The sequence below is a fragment of the Emys orbicularis genome, chromosome 4, assembly GCF_028017835.1.
Source record: "Emys orbicularis isolate rEmyOrb1 chromosome 4, rEmyOrb1.hap1, whole genome shotgun sequence".
Taxonomy (NCBI): Eukaryota; Metazoa; Chordata; order Testudines; family Emydidae; genus Emys; species Emys orbicularis.
In genome coordinates, this window is record NC_088686.1 from 119,563,245 (window position 1) to 119,587,438 (window position 24,194).

The 24,194-nt window shown below is 42.1% G+C and overlaps 1 protein-coding gene across 1 annotated transcript in view; it reads right to left on the reverse strand.

Moving 5' to 3' along the window:
- Positions 1 to 285: 285 nt before the first annotated feature.
- The window catches only part of LOC135877803 (receptor-type tyrosine-protein phosphatase eta-like), an 82,686-nt gene continuing 58,777 nt past the window's right edge, over positions 286 to 24,194 (reverse strand). The window contains exons 14-26 of the mRNA XM_065403353.1: positions 20,638 to 20,851; positions 20,377 to 20,489; positions 14,856 to 14,943; positions 13,275 to 13,316; positions 12,424 to 12,432; positions 12,234 to 12,321; positions 9,547 to 9,637; positions 7,569 to 7,642; positions 7,300 to 7,434; positions 4,111 to 4,230; positions 3,198 to 3,358; positions 2,537 to 2,672; positions 286 to 444 (exon numbers count right to left, since the gene is read on the reverse strand). Coding sequence (XP_065259425.1) covers positions 286 to 444; positions 2,537 to 2,672; positions 3,198 to 3,358; positions 4,111 to 4,230; positions 7,300 to 7,434; positions 7,569 to 7,642; positions 9,547 to 9,637; positions 12,234 to 12,321; positions 12,424 to 12,432; positions 13,275 to 13,316; positions 14,856 to 14,943; positions 20,377 to 20,489; positions 20,638 to 20,851 — 1,430 coding nt within the window. The remainder of the gene's footprint in view (positions 445 to 2,536; positions 2,673 to 3,197; positions 3,359 to 4,110; positions 4,231 to 7,299; positions 7,435 to 7,568; positions 7,643 to 9,546; positions 9,638 to 12,233; positions 12,322 to 12,423; positions 12,433 to 13,274; positions 13,317 to 14,855; positions 14,944 to 20,376; positions 20,490 to 20,637; positions 20,852 to 24,194) is intronic.

Sequence of the window (24,194 nt, forward strand, 5' to 3'; positions counted from 1 at the left end):
TTAATATTTATCATCTACTTCACCGTTTGTACTGCAAATGTTGTTTCGCCTACTAGTATTGTGAAGTTCCCAAGATAAAGCAATTTCCTCTGTTAACTTACAGCTTCTTTTTATACTAACCCACAACTCCAAATGACATTTTTACACGGGCATCTTCAAATTTGATATACAAGACTGAAAAAATAATAAAAGACACTGTACACACACATGTACAATAACAGTGCATTTCGTTTTCCTGTGTGCAGGACAGTAATGGCCTCCTAGTGACATTTCTTCGCTCTCTGGTTATGCATGGTAGCCATTTGCCTTCTCAAAACCTGGTGTTGGTGCAAAATTTTCATAGATTGCCATTGCTGTTGTGTTTTGGTAGATAAGGTCTGATTTTTTGTTTCTTTGGGATTTAATAATGTCCAAAACACACTGGTTTAGGAAGATATACTGGTCCTAATGAAAAAAAGAAAAAATAATGAAGGGCATTATAGATTGTAGCAAGTACATTGTTGTGAGGGTAATTATGTTCATGGATATACAATGTGCTTTTCAGACACTGGCCAGATGCACTGCAGCACCGAATATTCCTGCAGATCATGTATAAGTAACAGAAAACAGTTGCCCCAAAAAACCACAGCTCGTTTGTGATGAAGGTAACATTTTTGATATGGCTAGAAGCAGAAGCAGAAATATACTCTGAAAGGATTTTACTTCCCCCAAATGTAAGCCTCAATTCTGCAACTGACTCTATATGGAAGGGTCCATGGCATCTGTAGGGAGCCTTAGTGACTTCAACATAGTCCACACATTTGGAATCAGTAGGACCATCAGGGCCTTAATATATGCCTCACAATCCAGGAAAGAGGTTCATATCCTTTGAAGGAGATTAGAACAAAGAACAGCAGATACAGATATCCTTTGCGAAGCAAAGCCGGGGGGCATTTTTTCCTACATGGATTTTGGCTATGCCAAGGTTCTTATGGCCTCTCAGAAAGCCCATGGTGGGGGTTAAACAAACTAAAGCTAATGGCAGAAGCAAATGCATACAGAAAATTATTTCAGAAGTCAGATTTCCATCTGAAAAGGTCATAGGTATTACTTGCAAAAATAGTAGCTAAGAATTACTGTGGTTATTTGGTGCATTTGACAATATTTTGTGTGTCATTCAATTAATCATTCTATTGATGATCGATGCCACCGGGGGTGGGGATGGGGGTCTTTTCTGCTTGTTACAGCAGCAGCAAAGCAGAAACTGAACATAAAGAGGCAGGACTGTGCAGAGAAAGAAAGGGAAGAGGACAGGAGTGGTAGACCCAGGACCCTTCTAAATATCAATCACAGATTAACAACCACCCCTCCATCCCGCCCCGTTAAATTGAAGACATACTATATAATTTTAAGTAATCTGACAGAGCACCCAATCAAGTTGACAGTGGCCTTTTAACTGTTTGCTCCTTTAAAAAGCGACCCCATTAAGATTAATCTATTCAAAGTAAAAAAAGTTGTTCCTGTCATGATGTGGGTGCAGATGGGAGCAAGGAACTGGGAGAGGCACATGTACCAGCAGATGGAAGTGTTTTATTGGAGGTAACTCAAAGTGACACAGGTAGTCAGCACCATTTCCAGGTGGAGTGAGGCCCTCCAGATTAACTCCTTAAGTGCCTGCCAGTACAGTTTCAGGTACCATAGCTGTCCCAGAGTCACCCTGCCAATTTTTGTGGTTTCTTACATTCCTGTTTTCCTGGTTATTTTAAATGTTTTACTCCCCTTTGTTGATATATGAAAGACCTACACAAACCACATGGAATATTCAGCCTGGAGAAGCAGTGAAACTGACTATACAGACAGTGCTGCCAAACCCACAAAATAAACAAACTGATAAATAGATGCTGCCGCACACTTGTAATTCTGAGAGAGGCTCTCTGTCCCAAGTGCTGTGGCAGTGACTACATGGCAGCCCAAATACCTCCCCCTTGCCCAAGGAGCAGAGTCTGTAATTTCACCATCTTTCACTTCAGACCTCTGCAAGAGAAGGCGGAGTATGTGCCGAGTTCCCTGTCCCCGCAGAGATGGAGCTAGATCTCTCTGGTTGACAGTCAACTGTGGAGAACTTTAAAGGAGTAACACAGGCCCAACAGCAGTGCTCCAAAATGGTGCTGCCAGCTGGAACAATTTACCCCTCAGCCTCTGGCTCCCCCAGCTCACCGTACGGAATCACTTTACTCCCAACTCCCCATCCCCTTTGTGGCAGCTCTAAGGGTTTTACTATGGTCCATGTCTGTAACTGCTTTCACTGGGAAGAGATAGGGCAGGATGTGTGGAAACCTGATGATCGCAGGGGGCTCTGTACCCCTTTAGGGTTTCCATGGGTCCCCGCTGGGCACTCCTTTGCTGAGCTGACAAAAATAGAATTTTGAAATGTTGGGTAAGAACAGGAGAAAGCCTCTGGAGTGGAACATATTTCTGAGCTGTATATTTACACTGCCTTTCATGAGCTGTTATGCAGGTATCTTCAGGCACGTTAAATGGAAGAGATTAGCCTTACCTCTGTTTGCACCATTAAAGGTCGATGCATTCGAAGTTCATATACTACTCCATACACATCACTGATGTTATCCATTTCTATTTGCTGGATCAGGCGGTCAATTGCAATGAAAGTACCTGTCCTGCCAACACCAGCACTGCAGTAAAATGACTATGCGTTAGACGGAAGCATGATGGCCTTTCACCTATTACTTTCTCTTAATTATATACAACCCAGGGCCTGATGGAAAGCCATTGAAGTTATTAGGAAGATTTCCACTGACTTCAGTGGGCATTGGGATCAAGGCTCTTACAGTCTGTAGGAGTTCTTATTACCATTGTCAGTAGGGCTGTATGATTCCATCTGGGCTCGTAAAACCCATAAAAATTATACATAAAGTGCTTTATAAGGCAATTTTTGGTGATGAATTTTCCAGTCAATGAGAGACCCCCAAAAGGACTACAGCAACAAAACCCCTTAATGAACTGTTTACTGTAGGGTAATGCATTTTGGCATCCACACCTGTTTTATTGCATTTCTCATGTGTACAGCAAAGGGCCCTTTCATATAGCTTGGCAGGATGAACAATACACATACTTAAATAGTAAAGGTGTTGAGCTTTTTCTACTGCTTGAAATATTTAACTTGCTCTTAAAAGGAAGCCAGTGTGGAATTACTGTACCTGCAGTGCACCAGAGTAGGAGAATCTGGGGGATTTTGTCTAATGTTTTCCTGTACCAGATGTCTAAAGTTAATCAGAAGGTCTGTTGTCTCTGGAACACCATGGTCAGGCCAGGAAGTGAAATGGAACTGGCGTACAGAGTGGCTTTCAGTTGCATCCCTCTAAAAGAACATACATTGAAGATGAGAAATTAGGCCTCAAGAGAACATCACAAAACAATTATGGTAGGAAAATATTTCAGCTAGTTCAGCATTATTACAGTTGCCTCCTGTGAACTGTGCACTACTTTATGGATACATTATTCAGTTTTCTCTTTATGGCTGAGGAAATCCTTTGCCCAGATAAAGGTTTGAAATTCTTCTCTTTTGCCTTTGCCTTTATACTGTGGTCTCTTTAGTGTGTGAGTAAGGCCTTCTCATGTCAGCATGGGTTGCAGGATCACAGCATGGGCTCTGCATCACTGCTGCTAGTGATCCCATAATGTGACTGGATCCTGTAGACAAATTTTCATGCAGAGATCCCTTAATCACAAATGGGGTCCTATACTGACAATTCATTAGCAGGCCCATCAGAGGGTTATATAATAGAGCGCTGAAAGGTCAAATTATGGGTCCAATCAGCAGGTGCACATTCAGTCCCTGACTCCCACATGAGGCCTATTGCTGATACACAGCATGAAACACCTTAATCAGATCTTAAGCAGCAAGGAGACTAGTGCTATCATGTCCCAAATTAAAACAAGCTGTACAATATTTTTCCTTTAGCTAAGTTTTACTTTTGTTGTGAAGTCTGCAGGAATGATTGCTTTCCCTATTCTGATTTGACTTGGATGGTGAAGTTTCTCTTCCCAGAGATGCAGTAGATATATTTCTACAAACACATTAGAGTGTTATACACCCAATGAATTACTCACGTCTTCCACTGTGAAGTCTCTTATTGTCCATTCTGGAAGGACATACTCTGAGACCAATGTTACAGTAATGTCATCGTAATAGTTGGATCCTTTGTCTGGCCAATATTCCTCACATTTTGTCTAAAAAGAAAGCGATAATGTTAGCTATACTGTACAGCAGTAATACAGGAGCGCAAAGAAAAAGCAAGGCGGGGGGAAAGCAGTGCAAGGATAAATTGTGTATTTTCCCCTTTTATCCCTAAATTACAGTCCAGCCTAGACTTGAGGACATTCAATAGATAGTTGTAAACCATAATAATCATGATTAGCTTTTGGGAAATTAATCAGAAAACAAGGTAATATAATTTACTCATAAAAGATTCTAGATGACAATAGGTTTAAAGCAATACAAAACACAATTCCGTTCCTGATTTTCATTGCTTACTTATGCTTTAGTGTCCTGAGGTATACAATTTTTCTGTGGTATGGACAAAATGGGTTACATTGATCACTAATGTAACTTTATTGCCCTGTCCAGACACCCTTCTCTGGGGCTGCCAGCAGCACTAGTTACCTCCCTTGTGATCTTCAATGCCTGCAGCTGAACTATGGCTGCCTCCTGTACAAACATACTGGGAATTAGCAGGGTTGGCGAGAGAAGGAGAAAGCTTGCTCCATCTTCCCATCCCAGCGCACCCTGTGCCAAAGCAGTTATAATTTGGCCACATGAATGTCATCTGTTAGATATCGATGGCCTGATTCCAAGGATTCAGAGTACTCACAGCTCCCACTGACATCAACAGGAGTCATGGATGCTCAGTACCTCTGAATATCTAGTCAACAGAGGCTTATTCTGCTTGATGCACCTGTCCTCTTACTATTAGTGGGACTTGTGCATGTAAATCTCCCATCCATTGATGGGAGACTCGGCTTCAAAATATTCTGTCTCTAACATGCAACAAAGATTGTAATATTTCTTGTATTTATACTTGGCCCTCACCTTGCTCCAAAATAACCCAACTCTGGTGACCTCAGCAGGGAGGATGGCAGGGTTGCCAGGTCTCTGGGCACCTGACAAAGTTTAAGTTTAATATTTATTTTATTTAAAATATTTTATATTTTTAATCACTTTTGTTTTGAAACGTTAAAGCAAAATTCTGTTTTTGTTTGTTTGTTTTCCCCCAAAATAAAATTTCAGAATTCCCATTCTTTGGGAAATTTCATGGTTTCATTTCAATGCAGAATTTTATTTTATTTTTTGAGATTTCAGAATTTCCTGCAGAACAGGAATTCCAGGTTCCAGTCAGCTGAAAATTCCTCATAGTGTGAAAATTTCTATCCTCATGATTTGTGTTTTAAAATGAAAATGAATCAACAATAGCATGAAGCTACCTGGGTTCAAATATACTTTTTTAAACCAACTTAAACAATAAGAGAAAGGGTAGTTAAGCACTGGAACAAATTACCTATGGAGGTAATGGAATCTCTGTCACTAGAGGTTTCTAAGAACAGGTTACACAAACACCTGTCAAGGATGGTCTAGATAATATGTAGTCCTGCCTTTAGTGCAGAGGACTGGCCTAGATGACCTACTGAGGTCCCTTTCAGGCCTCCATTCTTATGATTCTATGACCTTCTGTATATATTGCAAAAGATGCCTTTCTGAAAGGGTTTTTGTAGATGTTTGAAGGCAGTCTCCTGGAACGACAAAGGGCTGGCAAGGGAGCTTTTTTTGCAGAGTTCTTGTCAGACTGATTGTTTAATGCTGCTGGGATTATGTTGTTAATGCGTGGTATGGCACTGAAGCCTGTACAGCTATCCTTCATAATCACAATAAATAAGTACATTATATTCCAATCTCCCTGGTCACTCAATAACAGACTTAAAAGTGGCAATTCTTCAACAACAAAAAACTTCAAAAACAGACTCCAACGAGAAACTGCAGAACTGAAATTAATTTGCGAACTGGATACCATCAAATTAGGCCTGAATAAAGACTGGGAGTGGATTTGTTAGTCTCTAAGGTGCCACAAGTACTCCTCATTTTTACAAAAACGAATTTCCCCTTGCTAAATACTCACACCTTCTTGTCAACTGTTTGAAATGGGCCACCTTGTTTACATTGGCCTCATTAACACTACAAAAGTGATTTCCATTCCTTCTGCTTGTCAACTCTTGAGAATAGCCTACTTCAAATTTAATTGAATTGGCTCATTAGCCCTGACCCCCCACTTGGTAAGGCAACTTCCATCTTTTCATATGCTGTGTATTTATACCTCCCTACTGTATGTTCTACTCCATGCATCTGATGAAGTGGGTTTTAGCCCATGAAAGCTTATGCCCAAATAAATTTGTTAGTCTCTAAAGTGATTCAAAACCAATTCTTTTTTGTTTAGCATGTGCATCTCATTGCCTTTTTAGCCAGCCTCAGCTGTATGATACTGAGATTAGCTAGGTAGTCAGATGAACTTTTTTTCCTTTCATTTTTACAAAAGACTTGGCTCCTGCTCTCACTGCAGTCACTGAGAGTTTTGCCACTGACTTCAGTGGAAGCATATCAGGCCCAAATGGAAAGTTAATACATTTAAACATATACGGTGAAAGAGGGACAAAAAATTGACACAAAAAATACAAACGAAGCAAAGTTAAGGTTGCTTGTGTAGCTTCAGCTCTGGCATTTTCTGTCTGAGTGGTTAGCCGAGCAACCAGAACATTCTCAAGAAGGGGATAAAATTGCTTTACACTTTGCTGTGTAAGACATGATTGAACCACAATCCTGTGTTCAGAGCCACATGAGTGAATCCAATTGGAGGACGGGGGGGTGTATTTTCTAGCATTTTTGATGCTTCTGCATTTCTTTTTTTTTTTGCAGTATTGATTGGATTTGTTGGTTCATCTAGTCAAGTATCCTGCTTCCAGTAAGGGCCATTACCAGATGCTTCAGAGGAAGGCTAAAAAGTCCATAATGTACCTAAACCAATTGTGCAATGCTGAACTCCCCCCACCCCCTCAAAAAAATCCTGCTAGACCCCAAACAGTAATGAGAACATGAAAGTGGATGAAATAAACTTCACGCATGTTCTCTAATCTTTAAAGACTTTGGAGTCCCAGGATAAACAGGTGCTATATAAATATAATTGTGTTATTTTTTACTACTTAGAATTAGTGGATTGCATCTCAAAGGAAAATGCATTTTTAACAAAAACATACCCTGCCTTGTTCAACACATTTTGTTAACATAACAATAGCATAGATATTTTTTTCCCAAATCATGCGCCAGAAGTCTTGCACAGTGTTGGGTAAGGGGCCTTGTGCAGCAATAAATTCTTTCTTGGAGTTGTATCCCTAAAATAAAAATAAAACCACATAACTATTTTTAATGATCAGATAAGAACAACATTTTTAAAGCTTCACATAACTTTATAAGTCTGTCAAAAAACAGACCCAATTTTTAATGTTAATGATTTTAGTATACTTACGGGCATATAATTTGCATTAATATAATCATCAGTGGGATGGTTTTGGATCGAAAGTTTAACACGGGAAATGTCATCTGCAAACAAAAAAGTGTTTGTTAGGATTTTAAACTTTTTGCAAAATACTACGTATGTTTAAAACAGGAGCCCTGAATAAAGGCTTCAAAATCAATATGTATTTTTAAAATTAGAATATATGTTACTATAGGGATCTGAAATAGGAAGGTTTTATAATCTAGAATAGATTTAGTGAATGATGTCTATAAAAGATAAGTGTTCAGCAAAATAAAATTAATTTTCAGAATATTGATCAAACTGATTATTTTTAATATGGACTATACAGTATGTGTGCATGTGCAGAAGACAGGCAGTTTTCAAATGCCGTACAATTTAAAGCACAGATGAATGGGTATATAAGGAGTGATCAAGTATAAGCTATTTCATTAGGAGACAGTAGTATACATATATATCAATTTAGAATAAAATACATGGATCGCATTGTAAGATTTCAAGAAGTGTGAAATAAATAGAATAAATCTAGGGTTTATAGGGCACATTGCTCAAATGACATTAGTAATACAGAACATGAAATTTAGTGTCCTTTAATTTACACCCACAAGTATATAAATGCTTTCTCCCAGGGCCGTCCCTACCAATTATGGTGCCCTATGCAGCTCAAGCACCAGCTCCCTCCACCCCCCGCAGAGGGTCTGGGCTGCGCTCAAGGCCTGCGGGGCTAGGGAGGCAGGAGCTGTGGGGGGCCACTTTGGGGGGCCCCACAGACCCAGAGTGGCCTGGGGGATTTGCGGGGGGCCTGGCGTCAGCAGCAGGAAGCGGAATGACCCGGCCCGCTCCCCCCGCCCCAGCTGTGTCACTTGGGTGGGGGGGTTGGGGAAAGGACCGCACTCACCGGCAGCGGGAAGCGGAGCAACATGGCTGGGAGCTGGCAGAGTGGAGCGGGCTGGAACTGGGTTGCTTTGCTTCCCACTGCTGCCGGTGAGTGAGGGGTCGGCCAGACCCCTGCTGCTGGCACAAGCCCCCTGCTAATCCTCCCCAGGGCTGCCCGGGGGGGGGCAAGTGGGGTAATTTGCCCCAGGCCCCGCAGGGGCCCCCACGAGAATATAGTATTCTATTGTATTGCAACTTTTTTTTATAGAAGGGGCACCCAAAATTGCTTTGCCCCAGGCCCCCTGAATCCTCTGGGCAGTCCTGATCCTCCCGGCTGCGTCCATCGCTGGGGGAAGATGTGGAATGGGGGCGGAGCCGTGGGGGAAGACTAAGAGGCAGGGCGGAGGGAGTTGTCCCGGGCCCCACACCACCCTAGGGACGGCCCTGCTCCTTGCAGTGGGCGCAGTCCTCGGGGGAGGCGGCTGGGGGATAGGGCTGGTGCAAAAATCGTAGCTGGTGCTGCCCCAAATTTCATGGTGCCCTACGGAGCTGGGTATTTTGTGTATGCGAGATGGCCCTGCTTTCTCCCATGCTGCCCCTCGTTCTTGGGAGGAGCTCCCCATAAATATCTGCAAAGCAACCTCATTATCTTCCTTCAACTCTCCCTTTTCTGTGATGCCAACAACTTGACCGCAGTTAGGCTGCTGTTGTGCAGAGACCACTTCCTGTCATGCTGATCACCATTGTCTCATTGTTTGCTTATGCTCCCCTGCCTGTCTATAATCATCTGTTGTCTCCAGTCTTACACTTAGCGTTGTAAGCTTGTTGGGTAAAGCTTCATCATGGATGAACCACCAAAATGGACACACGAGATGTGTGATGGTGGAAAGCTGTTTATGTTTTGTTAGTATTGTGGCTTATGGAAAACTGAACAATGTTTATCACAGGTTTATTTATTTTGAAACTCACATCAGTATCCATCCTGGAAGCACATGAGCACCTTCTATCATTGAAAACCTTCAGTTACAAAACTAACCCAATCCGAAGCTTTCAACCACAAACACAACATGCAAAAACAAAATAAGTGACTTACACGGCAAGACATTATTGTACCTATTTTTCCCTCTGTTCTCAGTAAGTTCAGCTGCAAATTTAGGCTGATGAATGCCCACCGACTTGAGTTCCTATAGCAAAACAAAGAATTTTTTTTAGTGATGACACTGGTTTAAAGACAGGGCAGAGCCAATCACTGGGCTATACCAGCAGTGCTAACACACATGGAGTCCCTAGAGTAGTGGAAGAATTAGGCCTTGGAGAAGTGGTAATAAAATGAACTCTTCTTTTTTAAAAGAGTGCAAAAGAGAGAGCAGCAAACCTCACAGGGAGGAGAGGATGATTAATAAACATGTGCGTCCCACAAATTGATTTTTGCACTTGCTCTAAAATATGGATGACTAACAGTGACTGCATGTTCACTCAGGCCCTGAGTCAGCAGAGCTCTTAAGTATATGCTTACCATTCAGCAGGTATTTAAAGTCCCACTGGCTTTCTTACATTTCTTTGCTGAAATTGGGGTCATGAATATGAACTACGGCTGTCAGACCATATGCTAATTGTGCAGGGTGAGGAACTGTGCACAGGAAGAGGACCTGATTTAGGAACAGGGAGTGATGTGGAGCTGGTTTGGAGTCGAGACAAGGAGGAGGAAAGTGGGATGATAATGAAGAGGGCATTGAGGAAAGAGGGGCAGGGTGGAGTATACGGCACTAGAGGAGTTGGAGGAGGATACATAACCTGAAAGGAAGGCATGGCAGAACTATGTAGTGCCCTATACGTTAAAATAAGGAGTTTGAACTTGATATGGAAAGAGACAGGAAGCCAGTGAATGGCTTCAGGGAGGAGGGAGAAGTATTCTGTATAATAGCGGACAATCGAGCTATTCAATACCTTTCTATAAGTGACTGGACAAATGGCTTGTTTCCTGGTTTGGGGTTCTCTCTAGTTACCTTCAAGTTTACATACACTTTATAGAAAAATATTTATTGATGTGAGGGAAACAATATTTAGCATCTGTACAGCAACTTACAGCTCTAAAGCAATTTAAGGTACCATAAACCCCAGTAAGGAAGGTAGCAATGTTAGTATTATGCCCACCCACCCTTTTTGCAAATGGGAAGACAGAGGCACAGGAGTGGGTAAGTGGCTTTCCCCAGGCTAGGTGCTAACTTAAGTATTGCTACATACATGCCCCCAGACAGGTTTAGTGCCACAGACTCTGAAATGTCTCTCTTGCATTTCAAATAGAAGGCAGATGGGAATTCGTTGTCAGTGATACGATTCTGTCACAGTGGTCACCACCGTCACAAAACTGTGAATTTTGCCATTTATATGGACCTTGCAGCTGTGCATTAACAGTTTGTTACTTCACTTTGATCAGCTGGCAAGCAGGTGCTTGGGGCAGTCGCTCCGGAGAGGGGCCGCACGTCCAGCTATTCGGTGGCAATTCGGTGGATGGTCCCTCACTCCCGCTCGGAGCGAAGGACCTCCCGCCGAATTGCCGCCGCAGATCGCGATCGCGGCTTTTTTTTTTTGGCTGCTTGGGGCGGCCAAAATTCTGGAGCTGGCCCTGCCCTTACAACCTGCCTTTTGACCCTGCCCCTCCCCCCTGCCTCCCCCCAGCCTTCTGCACTTACCCAAACACCTCCACTCCTGCCTCTCCTTGCGTCTAACACCCCCTCTGCCTTCTCTAGCCCTGCCCTTACCCCTGTCTGTCCCCAACTTCCACTCTGACTCCCCCCGCCCTCGCAAACCCTCTCTTCAGTGCAGCGCACCCAGAAAGGCTGGGTCTTTGCCACCCTCACATCCCCTGTGGCGATAGCTCCTGTTCTCTGCCATCTTTCCCCCTTGTAGGTACCCCAGTCCTCAATCCCCCGATCCTCTTTGCCCCCAGCTTGCCCGATCCCCAGCCCCATCTCTATCCCGTACTGCTTCAATCCCTGACCCCCTTTCTTGTCTCGCTCCCTAGTCTGTAGCTGGGACCTGATGCCCAACCTTGACACTTCACTGGCAGATCCCATGCTCCGATGCCTCGCTCTGGAGAAGCCCCTTCATCTCAGCAGGAAGAATGGCAGGGCCTGGTGCCCTGGCCAGCTGCTTGGCAGCAATCAGCTCAAGCCTTCTGCATTCCATCCTGCCCACCCCTCCTCCAGCAATGGGCTGAGGAGAGAGACAGGAAAGGGAGTCGGGGAGTGGGTGAGCCAGGGAGAAAGGGGGCAGGGGGGATTGAGGACTGGGGAACCTACAAGGGGTAAAGAGGGCAGAGAACAGGAGAACAGGGGACCTGGGGGATGAGAGGGGCAAAGACCCAGCTGTGTCCCTTCTTGGAGCTCTGCACTGGGGAGAAGAGTCTGCGGGGTTGGGGGAGTCAGAGTAGAAGAGGGGACAGAGACAACAGGCAGGGGCAGGGTCCCCCATAATATGAGCACTGATTAACAAAGAGGACTAGATCAAAGCAAACTAAAAATGTGAATGCACAGCAGCAGAGTGCACAAGGATGCAGTGCCCAGAGCATGGAATTATCTATGTTTTACCATGACTGTGCCATGAATTATGAATAATTTTACTGTGACAAAATCATATCTTTTGTATACGCCCAGTCTCTGACACTGGTCACCTCTCTCTCTCCTCTAAATAATGCCTGGCTTCTTCCCAAAGAGAAGCTATTTTTTTCCCCTCTGTAAAAATAAATAACTGAACTCCATAACAACTGGTAATACATACTTCGTACTCTTCAGCAAATCCACAGTTCGAGTCAGCTTGCTGTTTCTTAAAGTAGGACTCAAAGTTTTCAACTTTAATTGACTTGGATCTAAAACGAACGAAGCCACTTATTACTATTTGCTATTAGCTAAATAAACCGTAAATTCAGTTAATGGCAGTCGTTCATGTTTACAAAATGTGATTTACTTACTTCTTGGGTCTTGAGGAGGGGAAAAAAGAAAAAAAAAGATTAGACATAGCGCAGTTATACTTTTACTATATTACAAGCTTTATTATACACATCAAACACTGCAGGACAACTAGACATATAGCTCCAATGCTCTACTGTGGCCAAGGAGTTTCAATGCAATTTAGGAAAGAGGATGTAAACAGGTGGCATTAAGTCACCTTTGTGAGTCCCTGATCCTGGGTTGGTCATGTATTGGGTCAATCTCCTGGTATAACTTTGACTGACTGCCAATGGCCTCAAAGGCTGCTAGGAATCACTGGGGATGCCCTTGGCTTACATGGTGTCCGAGCCATTTCATGCCAGCTTTGCACTACCTGAGGGTCCCCCTGTACTGGGGTGACCCTCCTATATCCCCCTGTCCTGGCTTTAAGGCTACTTTGCACTGGTGGCTCAGCACAAAGTAGCCCTATCACAGGGGAGCATTGAGGCTACAGTGGACAATCCTGTTTAGACACAGAGTGCAGACAGATCCTCTACACACTGCACTTTGTAATCTGGATTATATTGTCAATGCATAAGAATACAAGGGAAAGCCACCTACGGGACTTGGTCATCTAATGCCCATTAATTTTAACTGGAAGTGGGTGTTCAAATCCATTTGGCAGCATTGAAAGTCTCTATAATTATTTTTAGACAGCAGTAGGTTATGTTTGGTTCCCTGAATTCCATAAGGAAATAAAATGTTCAAAGCTCTAATACCAGGAACTCCACTCCAGAAAATTGTATAGTACACCACTATCAGAGTTCAGAACAAGTCTTGCCAATATTTACGTAAACTCAGAAAATAGTGGATGAAAGAATATTTAACTCACCTAATTGGAGAAAAGGGCAGCTCACTATTTTTTCCATCTTTCCTGTTGGGAAGGAGTGGGAAGAGATTAGAAGAATGTATGCAGAACACAAATGAGATTCCTGGCAGAAGCTCTTTCTGTGGCTGGTTCATGATAGTTTTTCATATACCATCTGATCTTGTGCAAGAAGCCCTAACTGCGGCTGCCCTTATGCCCTACACTTACAGTGAGCAGTAAAATCATTAATAAGAAATTCATTGATCATGAATGAACAATAGACAAGTGTTAGTCTGTTCTAATGGAGTTGAGCGACAGGGAACAGACCCAAGTTTTGTCTATACGGCAATCTTAGCCACTGGTGTAGCTGTACCAGTGCAGATCCCCAGTTTACACTGGTTCAGCTTTTCCCAGTTTGGAACCAGGGTCAACCGCATTATTAAAAATCATATTGCACCAATGTAAGCTGTGTCTATACTAAGAATATGCACCAGGGCTAAAATCTCATTGTAGAAAAGGCCGTGGAAATAGGACTCTAAATGCTGCATAATGATTTAAGAAGTCAGATGTTTATTCAATGTGTTTACACCCTTGCTGTTTGAATAAAAAGGATCTTCATATCTTCAAAGAAAGCTGCTCTCCTGGATCTTCTACTTAGGAAGCAAGTGTTGGTCAAAGATGGAAGCTCATGGGAAGGAAACAGCAACCAGAACAAGAAGGCAAAAGAAAATCAAAAAAGGCTTCCATGTCTTTTAGTGGCATTTTAGAATGTATGCTCTGCATAATTTGACTGGTAACATGAGAAGAAAAAGAGCCTTGATGGACTCCAGATTGTCTGGAAAAGACTCAGGAATTAGGGACACTCTCAGCACATCTCAGCTTTCTAGAGGAGCACAGCGTCTATGTATTTTCTCACAGATTTACTAGGACAACTTTTGAAAACTTTTCCGTTAGATCTTTTCAACTTAAGCTTTGCCATTACCTCCAGAAAGGAAATCTCAGACCACAAGTTGGGTTCCAGTGTGGCCAATTGAGAAAAAAAAAAAGCCTATATAAGATATCTTCAGGGCTTGTCTACACAATCATCTAGTTTGCGGTAAGCTGGGATGTAAATCTACCCAGCACCAGCTTGCCATACTCTAACTGTCTCTGTGCACCCTGCTGACACACGCTAATGGTACCTTAATGTGATCATTGACGTACTAATTACAACTGTGCTATGGAGCACTATACATACACGACAATTAGTCTAATTCTGATCTGAATTACACAAATATCAATGTAAATCTGAATTTACACCAGTGTAACAGAGCAGAATTTGCTCAGTGATACAGTCATGATGAAGACGTTGTTTCCGCAACAAAATCATCTAAGTGAGTGTGAACGATCTACTTTGAATTACTGTGATATAAATAAACATTTTGTATCTATAAAGCTTATTTTAAAACATTGCTTTTTAAAGTATATGAAACAGGAATAGCGCTGGCTTCTGCCTCATTATGAAAAGCATCATAGAAGGGCTAGATATTTATTATTATTTTTATTGTATTGTGAAATAATGTGATGCTCTTTACAGAAGTGAATGCAATAGTTAATATGTGTTACCTTCTCCGTCTCCAGAAAACGAATACCACTACAGTAGCTATAGCCACAGCACCCAAAATACATCCAACAACAGCTCCAGTGATGACACCTTATGGGAGGATAAAAACAGAAACTTTTCATGAATTATCTATCAAATCAACAATGATCCAACATATCAACAGGCTACAATGGACGCTAATGTGAATTTCTAATGTCAAGAAACAAGAAAAGGATATGGTTAAAGATTTTACAAATATAAAATGAGTTATCCAATGCTGTTTACAGACTCATAAGCAATGATAATAATTGATTTTTACCTCCCACTCCAGTTAACAATAATTAACTATTAGGAAGATACTGTATTCGGAGTGAAGAGATGGTGTAAAGCAACCATGGGGCAGATTGTCAGCTGGTGTAAACTGCCATAGTTCCATTAATCTTCCTCAAGTTTTATTTAAACAGACACAATTTTCAGAAGGGTGGCTCCATTTTTGTACCTGGATTTTGATTGCAAGGGACAACCTGAGTAGTTGCATTTTGAGCTATCCAACTCAGGGAGCAAATCAGATAGTTTGAGACACATCTATTTAAATCTGAACCTGCAATTCATTTCACAAACTGTGCCCAATAAGAGGAAGGACAGGTCTCAGCTTAGAGGAAAGTATATCCAAGTGTCATATAAGAAAGTGAAGATTACGACCATTAACAATTTAGACTTCTACTATCTGCAGTAAATTTCATATGCAAAGGACACCTGTATGAAATGAGCTGACCTATAATGTCTGTTTGAATAAAAACTTGGCATTTCTGCATCATCTCTCAACTAAGACTATAGTAGTTTTCTAATTGGCATTAGAAACCAAGGACTTGTCTACACTGGCAATTTTAAGCGCTGCAACTGTCTCACTCAGGGGTGTGAAAAAACACCCCCTTGAGCACAGCAAGTTTCAGTGCTATATAGTGCCAGTGTAGACAGTGCACCAGCGCTGGGAGCTACACCATAGTTACACACAGAGAGGCCATATTTTCAAAGGTATTTAGGTGCCTAAAGACAGATAGACATCTATCCCACTGGTGCAATTTTGAAAAATCCCACTGTGACACTGCATCCCATATTCTTCATAAAGATATTAGTATGATATGATAATAACATAATCATAATGTATTTTATGTTGGATAGGTCATCTGTGTGATATCATTGAAAAGGTTATAATTTACTGAATATGATTATCCTATTTGTATGCATGTATCATTTTCATATCTGAAGTTAGGAATATTGACTATGTATCTGTATTACAAATTGTGTTTACACATGGGGAACGCCCACTAGACAAAAAGGCTGTCAGTCTCCATGGCTGGCTGGGAGGGGCCCATTCAGGTTAATAAGCCATTAGGAGAGAACAATAGACCTTAGAAGAAGCTTATTGCCCACCTGGGGGGAGGGGGCTTCCTGAGGATGCTACAAACACCCTCCGACTCATGGCTGCTGTAACACTACAGGGACGTGTAACCAGGTCACCTGGTGCTGGACTCCATCTTGGATACCACCGTTTTTCCACTGACTGGAGTGGGAACCAAGCTTTGAAACAAAAGGTTCCCGCCATATGCAAAGGCTATTTAAGGCAGGGGAGTGACATCATTGTGGTTCTTCACTGACTCCCCTCCCAAAGACACCCCTGGAAACACCTGAGGAACAAAGTCTGAACTGGGGGGAAGTGCTGGACCCCAGGCTAAAGGGATTTTTAGCTTGTGAATGGAACACCTGGGATTTCTAAGTTGTAAGCCTGCACAGCTTGCCTCTTAAGAATTTACAACCTACTGGTATCATCATTTAGGATGAGAATTTGCTATTCATATCCGATCTATGTAGTATATTAAGCTTAGTTTGCGTGTTTTGTTTATTTGCTAGGTAATCTGCTTTGATCTGATTGCTATCCCTTATAAACACTTAAAATCTATCTTTTGTAGTTAATAAACTAGTTTTTGCTTTGTCTAAAACCAGTGTGTGTGGAAATCATAACTCGGGGCAGAAAGCTGTTGTGTATATTCTTCTCCACATTGAAGGAGGGAGTGAATTTCATGAGCTTACGCTGTATAGTTCCCTGTGCAGTGCAAGATGGTATAATTTTGGGTTTACATTCCAGAGGGGGTGGTGTGCCTGAGCAGCTGGGAAGTTCCTTAGCTGAAGCCTTCCCATGCAGAGCTGATCACAGCGTCTGTATGTAACTGCAGCTGAGTGTGTCCCTACCTGTATGTGTGCTCGAGGGGGCTTCAGAGCTTGTCACAGCAATACAGTGTAAAGGGAGCCCAGGCTGGCTCAGTGGTACCCCAGTTCTAGGTGGCACCTGTCACACCCCCTATGTATCTATCTGGATCTTTAGGCACTTAAACACATGTGAAAATCTGGCCTAGAGGCACAGGAAGTCTGTGACAGAGCAAGGAATTGAACTTGGGTCTCTTAAGTCCCCAGCTACCACCTTACCCACCAGCCCATCTTTCCTCTCTGTAACTGTGAAACACCTTTAAGTGATGCCAATATCAAGTGTTGATAAGGAACAGCAGTAAGAATGGGGCTAAACAAGAAATACTGGGATTATAGGAGCATGATTCCACCATTTCTTTTCTACATGTCAATCTCTAATTTACAGGGAGTGCAAAAACACAATAATTGCAATCTCTACTTTACTTATCTCTCAAAGTCTTATTGTATCAGCAGCTTTCCACTCTCATTTTAGTATATCATGTTTAGGGTTTGTTTTGTCACTTTTAATTTTTCTGATAGGGATTATGTAATATATGCATACAAGAGAGTTTTTGTAGAACTGCTCAGTTGTTAATCTACAGACCAATTACACTGGTCTACAATTTTTGAGAAGTCGTCTGCTTCAGAGATAAAATGTGCTATTTATTATGTATTTTGATGTGCTGAATTCAAATATGACAATTAAAACAACTGATTGGCTACTGTTTCTAAGATATTTAAGTTTTTACATTTTATGTCTATGTATATTGTGTAGATAGTAGAGTTTTAACCATAAATTGTAAACCTAGGTCTTTTCATGTGTTTATGGTTGCTTTACATGATAATATTTCACCTGTCCTGTTTATGTAACACTTTAAAAATCAGCAAAAGTGTTATATAAATAAAATTTATTATGAAACAAAAGGCAAAAAACTATTATGTACAAAGTTTAGTCCTATTCAGTGTCTACTCGGCGCTTCTTGGCTTGTCTCTTGTATTCATTAAATGGAGCATCTCTTGTCACTGTCCAGCAATAGTCTGCAAGCATTGATGGGCTCCATTTGCCCTGATAGCGTTTCTCCATTGTTGCAATGTCCTGGTGAAATCGCTCGCCGTGCTCGTTGCTCGCTGCTCCGCAGTTCGGTGGAAAAAAATCTAGATGAGAGTGCAAAAATGTATCTTTAGTGACATGTTGCAACCAAGGCTTTTGTATGCCTTGAGGAGGTTTTCCACCAACAACCTGTAGTTGTCTGCCTTGTTGTTTCCGAGAAAATTTATTGCCACTAGCTGGAAGGCTTTCCATGCCGTCTTTTCCTTGCCACGCAGTGCATGGTCAAATGCATCATCTCGAAGAAGTTCACGAATCTGAGGCCCAACAAAGACACCTTCCTTTATCTTAGCTTCACTTAACCTTGGAAATTTTCCACGGAGGTACTTGAAAGCTGCTTGTGTTTTGTCAATGGCCTTGACAAAGTTCTTCATCAGACCCAGCTTGATGTGTAAGGGTGGTAACAAAATCTTCCTTGATTCAACAAGTGGTGGATGCTGAACACTTTTCCTCCCAGGCTCCAATGACTGTCGGAGTGGCCAATCTTTCTTGATGTAGTGGGAATCTCTTGCACGACTATCCCATTCGCAGAGAAAACAGCAGTACTTTGTGTATCCAGTCTGCAGACCAAGCAAGAGAGCAACAACCTTCAAATCGCCACAAAGCTGCCACTGATGTTGGTCATAGTTTATGCACCTCAAAAGTTGTTTCATGTTGTCATAGGTTTCCTTCATATGGACTGCATGACCAACTGGAATTGATGGCAAAACATTGCCATTATGCAGTAAAACAGCTTTAAGACTCGTCTTCGATGAATCAATGAACAGTCTCCACTCATCTGGATCATGAACGATGTTGAGGGCTGCCATCACACCATCGATGTTGTTGCAGGCTACAAGATCACCTTCCAAGAAGAAGAATGGGACAAGATCCTTTTGACGGTCACGGAACATGGAAACCCTAACATCACCTGCCAGGAGATTCCACTGGTGTAGTCTGGAGCCCAACAGCTCTGCCTTACTCTTGGGTAGTTCCAAATCCCTGACAAGGTCATTCAGTTCACCTTGTGTTATGAGGTGTGGTTCAGAGGAGGAGGATGGGAGAAAATGTGGGTCCTGTGACATTGATGGTTCAGGACCAGAAGTTTCATCCTCTTCCTCTTCCTTGTCTGACTCAAGTGAGAATGATTCTGGTGCATCAGGAACCGGCAGTCCTTCTCCGTGGGGTACTGGGCGTATAGCTGATGGAATGTTTGGATAATGCACAGTCCACTTTTTCTTCTTTGACACACCTTTCCCAACTGGAGGCACCATGCAGAAGTAACAATTGCTGGTACGATCTGTTGGCTCTCTCCAAATCATTGGCACTGCAAAAGGCATAGATTTCCTTTTCCTGTTCAACCACTGGCGAAGATTTGTTGCACAAGTGTTGCAGCATATGTGTGGGGCCCACCTCTTCTCCTGATCTCCAATTTTGCAGCCAAAATAAAGGTGATAGGCTTTCTTAACCATAGTGGTTATACTGCACTTTTGTGATGCAAAAGTCACTTCACCACAAACATAGCAGAAGTTATCTGCACTGTTCACACAAGTACGAGGCGTCTCTGCTCACTTTGGCTAAACAGAAATGTGTCCCTTTGCAAAATCAAACACTGACAAATAAGAGAGCACGACACTGTATGATTTCTAGAGCTGATATAGGGCAATTTGTTCAGCAGAGTGATGTAAGCTTCGTTATGATTGCATCATCCATGACTTCTAGGAATAACATGATGCAATTCATATCATGTATGACGCAATACCAGCTTCAGATTGCATCATTCATTGTTTTGCCTAAAAAGCAAGTACTGTCCAAACCCAGTCATAGATTTATTCATAGATCCAGTCAAAGATGTATTTTAGTAATTTCTGGTTTAAATTGAGATCCCTTCCCTTTATAACTCACTTATCCTCCGCCATTCCCAAGTCAAGGGTCGTATATACTGACCCAATAGCATATTTTGAAAACTAGAGCCAATCAACAATTTAAAGCATCATTTTCGTTCTCAGTGACCCAGAATTAGTAAAGTTTGACTACATTTATTTCAGAAGCATTTTGGCTGTAGAGCAGTGTTACATTACAAAGTTATAGATAAACAGACCCAAGCCTCCTTTCATTGAAGTCAATGGATGTTTTGCCAATAATTGAAATGAGAACCCAATTGGGCCCAATATATACAAAACATTCAATGCAACATTTTATTTTAGCTTTACCTGGATCCTGGGGTAATGTAATTGCCTGAGAATAAGGTGTAAATGATACATAGCTTCTCTCTTCAACAATACCATTGTTAAATTCGATTTTAGTGAAACCTGCAACACTCGCCCTGATGAGAGGGAGGGAAAATGAAATAGTCATGTTAGATTACGCTAACAATCGAAGCCTGACAAGTAGTATTTATCATCTGGTGATCCAATCACTACTTAGATTTCAATTGTATACAAGGAAATTACAACAAACAACAAGATAAATACCGGTATGAACCAAGTGGTTCCAGCCGTGCATTGGTATAGCCATCCGATGTGACTGTATTTCCTACTTCCATTTCATATTGTGAACTATCTGAACGGGAGGAAAAGGCTCTCATTTGCGTAGTGTTTATGACATCTGTTATGTAAGTGTTTGTTTTCTTTTCCTTGAAGTCATTGTATGTATAGTTCAAGATGCTATTTGTAGGTTTATTGCCTTCTGAAAATACAAATATACAACCGACATCAACTAATGTTTTTGTAAAATTATATTTTAAAATACAGTAACTGGCTCAAGGGCAATAATAGTAAAATACTAACTAACGATTATGACTATTCCAGCAAATGTGGAATATTGCCTGAAATTAAAGGCGGAGGGCAATATGGACAATTTCAGATACTCTTTTCACTGTAGAACAATTTATTTATTTTGTCCCCAGAGAAATAACCTTTTGGATATACAAACAACTTCTCTGCAGAAAACTACCTGCGCTGAAGTTTTCTGTACTGAAACTTCCCTGCACACTGCTGAAAGTCCTTCTAGGACAGTCTTCACTAGACAAATCAGATCATGTTAAAACCTGACCTTGAGGAGCCGCATTAACTAACACAGCTTTGCAGTCAGTGTAGATGGGACAAGCCGTGTTTAACCATGATCAGTTGACACATACAGGTTTATCAAAGCCAGCTGACAAGACATTCAACACAACTTGCCTGTCACTGGGTGACTTTAAGAATGGCCTTTTCAGAGATGTATCCACTCTCACCTATGACACACTTACCCGCCTGTCCAGGTAAAGAAAACAAGCAAAGTCACATAACAGGCAGGTCATGTGGCTAAATTAGGCCTTCTGGGGTGGAGCTAAAGCAGAAACTTGTAGAGGACCAAAAGGTGTGAAGGGAGATTCCAGGTAGAAAGCCCTGGCAGTCAGTGCTTGGTAGAGAGCAGGGAGAGAATCAGAGAAGCCCAGGAGAGCATGAGGGGTGAGAAGAAAAGATGGCAGGCTACAGCGTGTCTGGATTTTGAAGAAGACAGACAGATCTTCAGGAAGGAGGGGCTTTGTCCAGCTTGAGACTGAGGTGGAAGACTCTTGTGTTTGTTTTGGAGCTGGAGACCCTGGAAGGGGTGGACTTTTTCTTTAATGACTTAGCCTTTTGCAGTGACTTGGACCCCTAGCTACTGCAGAAACCAAACCAGACTCCAAGGGTGGGTGATCTAGACTGAGGGAGGAGAAACTAAAGCAGCAGCTAGACCAAAGCCAGACCTGGTAGGCCATGGTACTACATCGTCCCTGTCTCCACTAGCTGCAAAGCTGTGCTTAATACTGAGTCAGAACATGAGCTTGAGGAGTCGAGTTAACAAATAGGACCCAATTTGGTAGTGAAGACAGGCACTTTAGTATGCCAGGATTTAGCAAATAAACCTCAAGGACCTGAGAAGTAAGGGCTGCTTCGGCCTCCTCTTGCTGTTGGGAGAGATTAAAAGAACTGGTCGACATAGCCCAAATAGGAGTTGTTTGGGAATCAACAGCCCCTAGTCCAGAAGACTCAGAAGAAATGGTTCCTGTGTTGACTGGACTCTTAATTTGGGACATCAGTAATGCTATCAAGCCATGCAATCACTTTAAATCAAATTGCTTAAGATAACGTTCTAAACATAATTTTTAATCTAATGTTGTAAATTCCGAGGTGAAGGTGGAGTGGGTAATATGGTATAAAAACACCTTATATCACAAAACACGAAGCGAGGTTGTCTAAATACGTTAGGCTGTTTCTTCCCATCCCTGCCCTAAGATGCTGTCAAAGAAAGAATTAATTCCTGGATTTTGAAGCAGATTATGTCGCTAAAGCATGTAAAAATGATCAGGTAACAATGGATTTCAAATCGCTCGCTGCCAGAGATGAGTTCATAGCAAACACAGAGAGTTAAATGTTCAGCGTTACGTGAGGAGGAAGTAGCTGGCCACTGTTAGTGGAATTTGTGCATATCACAGAAGTGAACCATAGAAGTGTCGGACTGGAAGAGATAACAAGAGGTCTTCTAGCGCTGTACTCAAGGCTGCCCTCGGGCAGCCCCACTTATTGCTTTTAAAAAATAAACCCTCCTTTTTAAAGGAAATTGAATTAAATTAAATTAATATCTAACAGGAGGTTGCAGAAAGGCTAGGGAAGGTTGTTTTGTGAGCAAACTGTAACAGCTAAAAAACCAGTTATGTGCATGCTACAGGGGAACTTAGGGCTCACTGAAATCATTGCCTTTAATGGTGCAGGATCAGGGCTCAAGGCAAAATAGTTTCTCTGAAATCCTGCTTGCTTTACATTACAGCAGCTGATGCCGTTTCTGCACTGAAGAGAATGGTGAAAAACTGTTACAAATGAATTATATTAATGTCCCAAACAACACAAACCCACCCTAAACTTAGTGTACTAAGATTACAGACAGTTGAACGTTATACAGTTGGAGCATTAAAGTTACACTTTATCAAGACGGATGAGCCATTTCCTAAAATCTTTTCCCCTCACAGTAAAGCATCTGATGCTGACAAATTGGTATCTCCCTTTTCAGTTTCCATCAGTCACGACTAGAAAAATCTATTTTCTTGCCCAAGTGAACAAACACAATATAGAACCATGCTTTGCATGTGATTCAGCTTTAAATATTAGTGGTTAGAGGCATCTGAAAAAAATACAAGTATCTATTGATAAAACACTGATATTAACTATGTAATTTTGGGGCAGTCAATTAAGGCAAACTGAGGATACTGGAGTACAAGAAACTATTCAAGTATCATCAGTGATGTAATCACTATTGTATAAGAAAGTGTACTTTAAAAAAATATGGAGGGAAGATCTACAAAGGAAGCTGCTAAGAGATGCATACTCATTGTTAAAACAAAAGGCAAGTTGAGGTATCATAATATCTGTTTATATGTCAATAAAATCCTGCATTGGGGAACCACTTATTTCAGCTGCCCTCATTTGCAGGAATGAAACATATTTTAGCCTGCAAAGAACAGGCTTGCTGATTTCATGAATTATCACTGTGGTTAACCAAGTAAAATTTTTCTTTGATTTTTGATGTTTTAAAGATAATGTGTTTTATAGCAATTCTCCATAGCAAGCCTTATGGCTTCCTTAGTTTCCCTTAGCATGTGATGCTGACAATGTTTGTCCTGCCTTTCATCCATAAAAATACCCCAATCAGAGGTGAAAGTAAGCCGGTACGCCCTGGTATGGTGTACCGGCAAGAGCCGGTGCACTGTACCGGGGCGGCTCGGCTTCCCCAGGAGGCAATTTAAAGGGCCTGGGGAGCCCCAGCAGTGGCTGGAGCCCCAGACCCTTTAAATTGCCACCAGAGCCCCGCTGCTGGAGCTCTGGAGTAGCGGCGGGGCTCCGGGGGTTATTTAAAGGGCCGGGGCTCCCGCTGCCTCTACTGCCCTGGGCTGGGGCGGTAGAAGCAGGGGAGCCCTGGGCGCTTTAAATAGCCCCCAGAGCTCTGGAGTAGTGGCGGGGCTCCGGGGGCTATTTAAAGGGCCGGGGTGGTAGAAGCAGGGGAGCCCTGG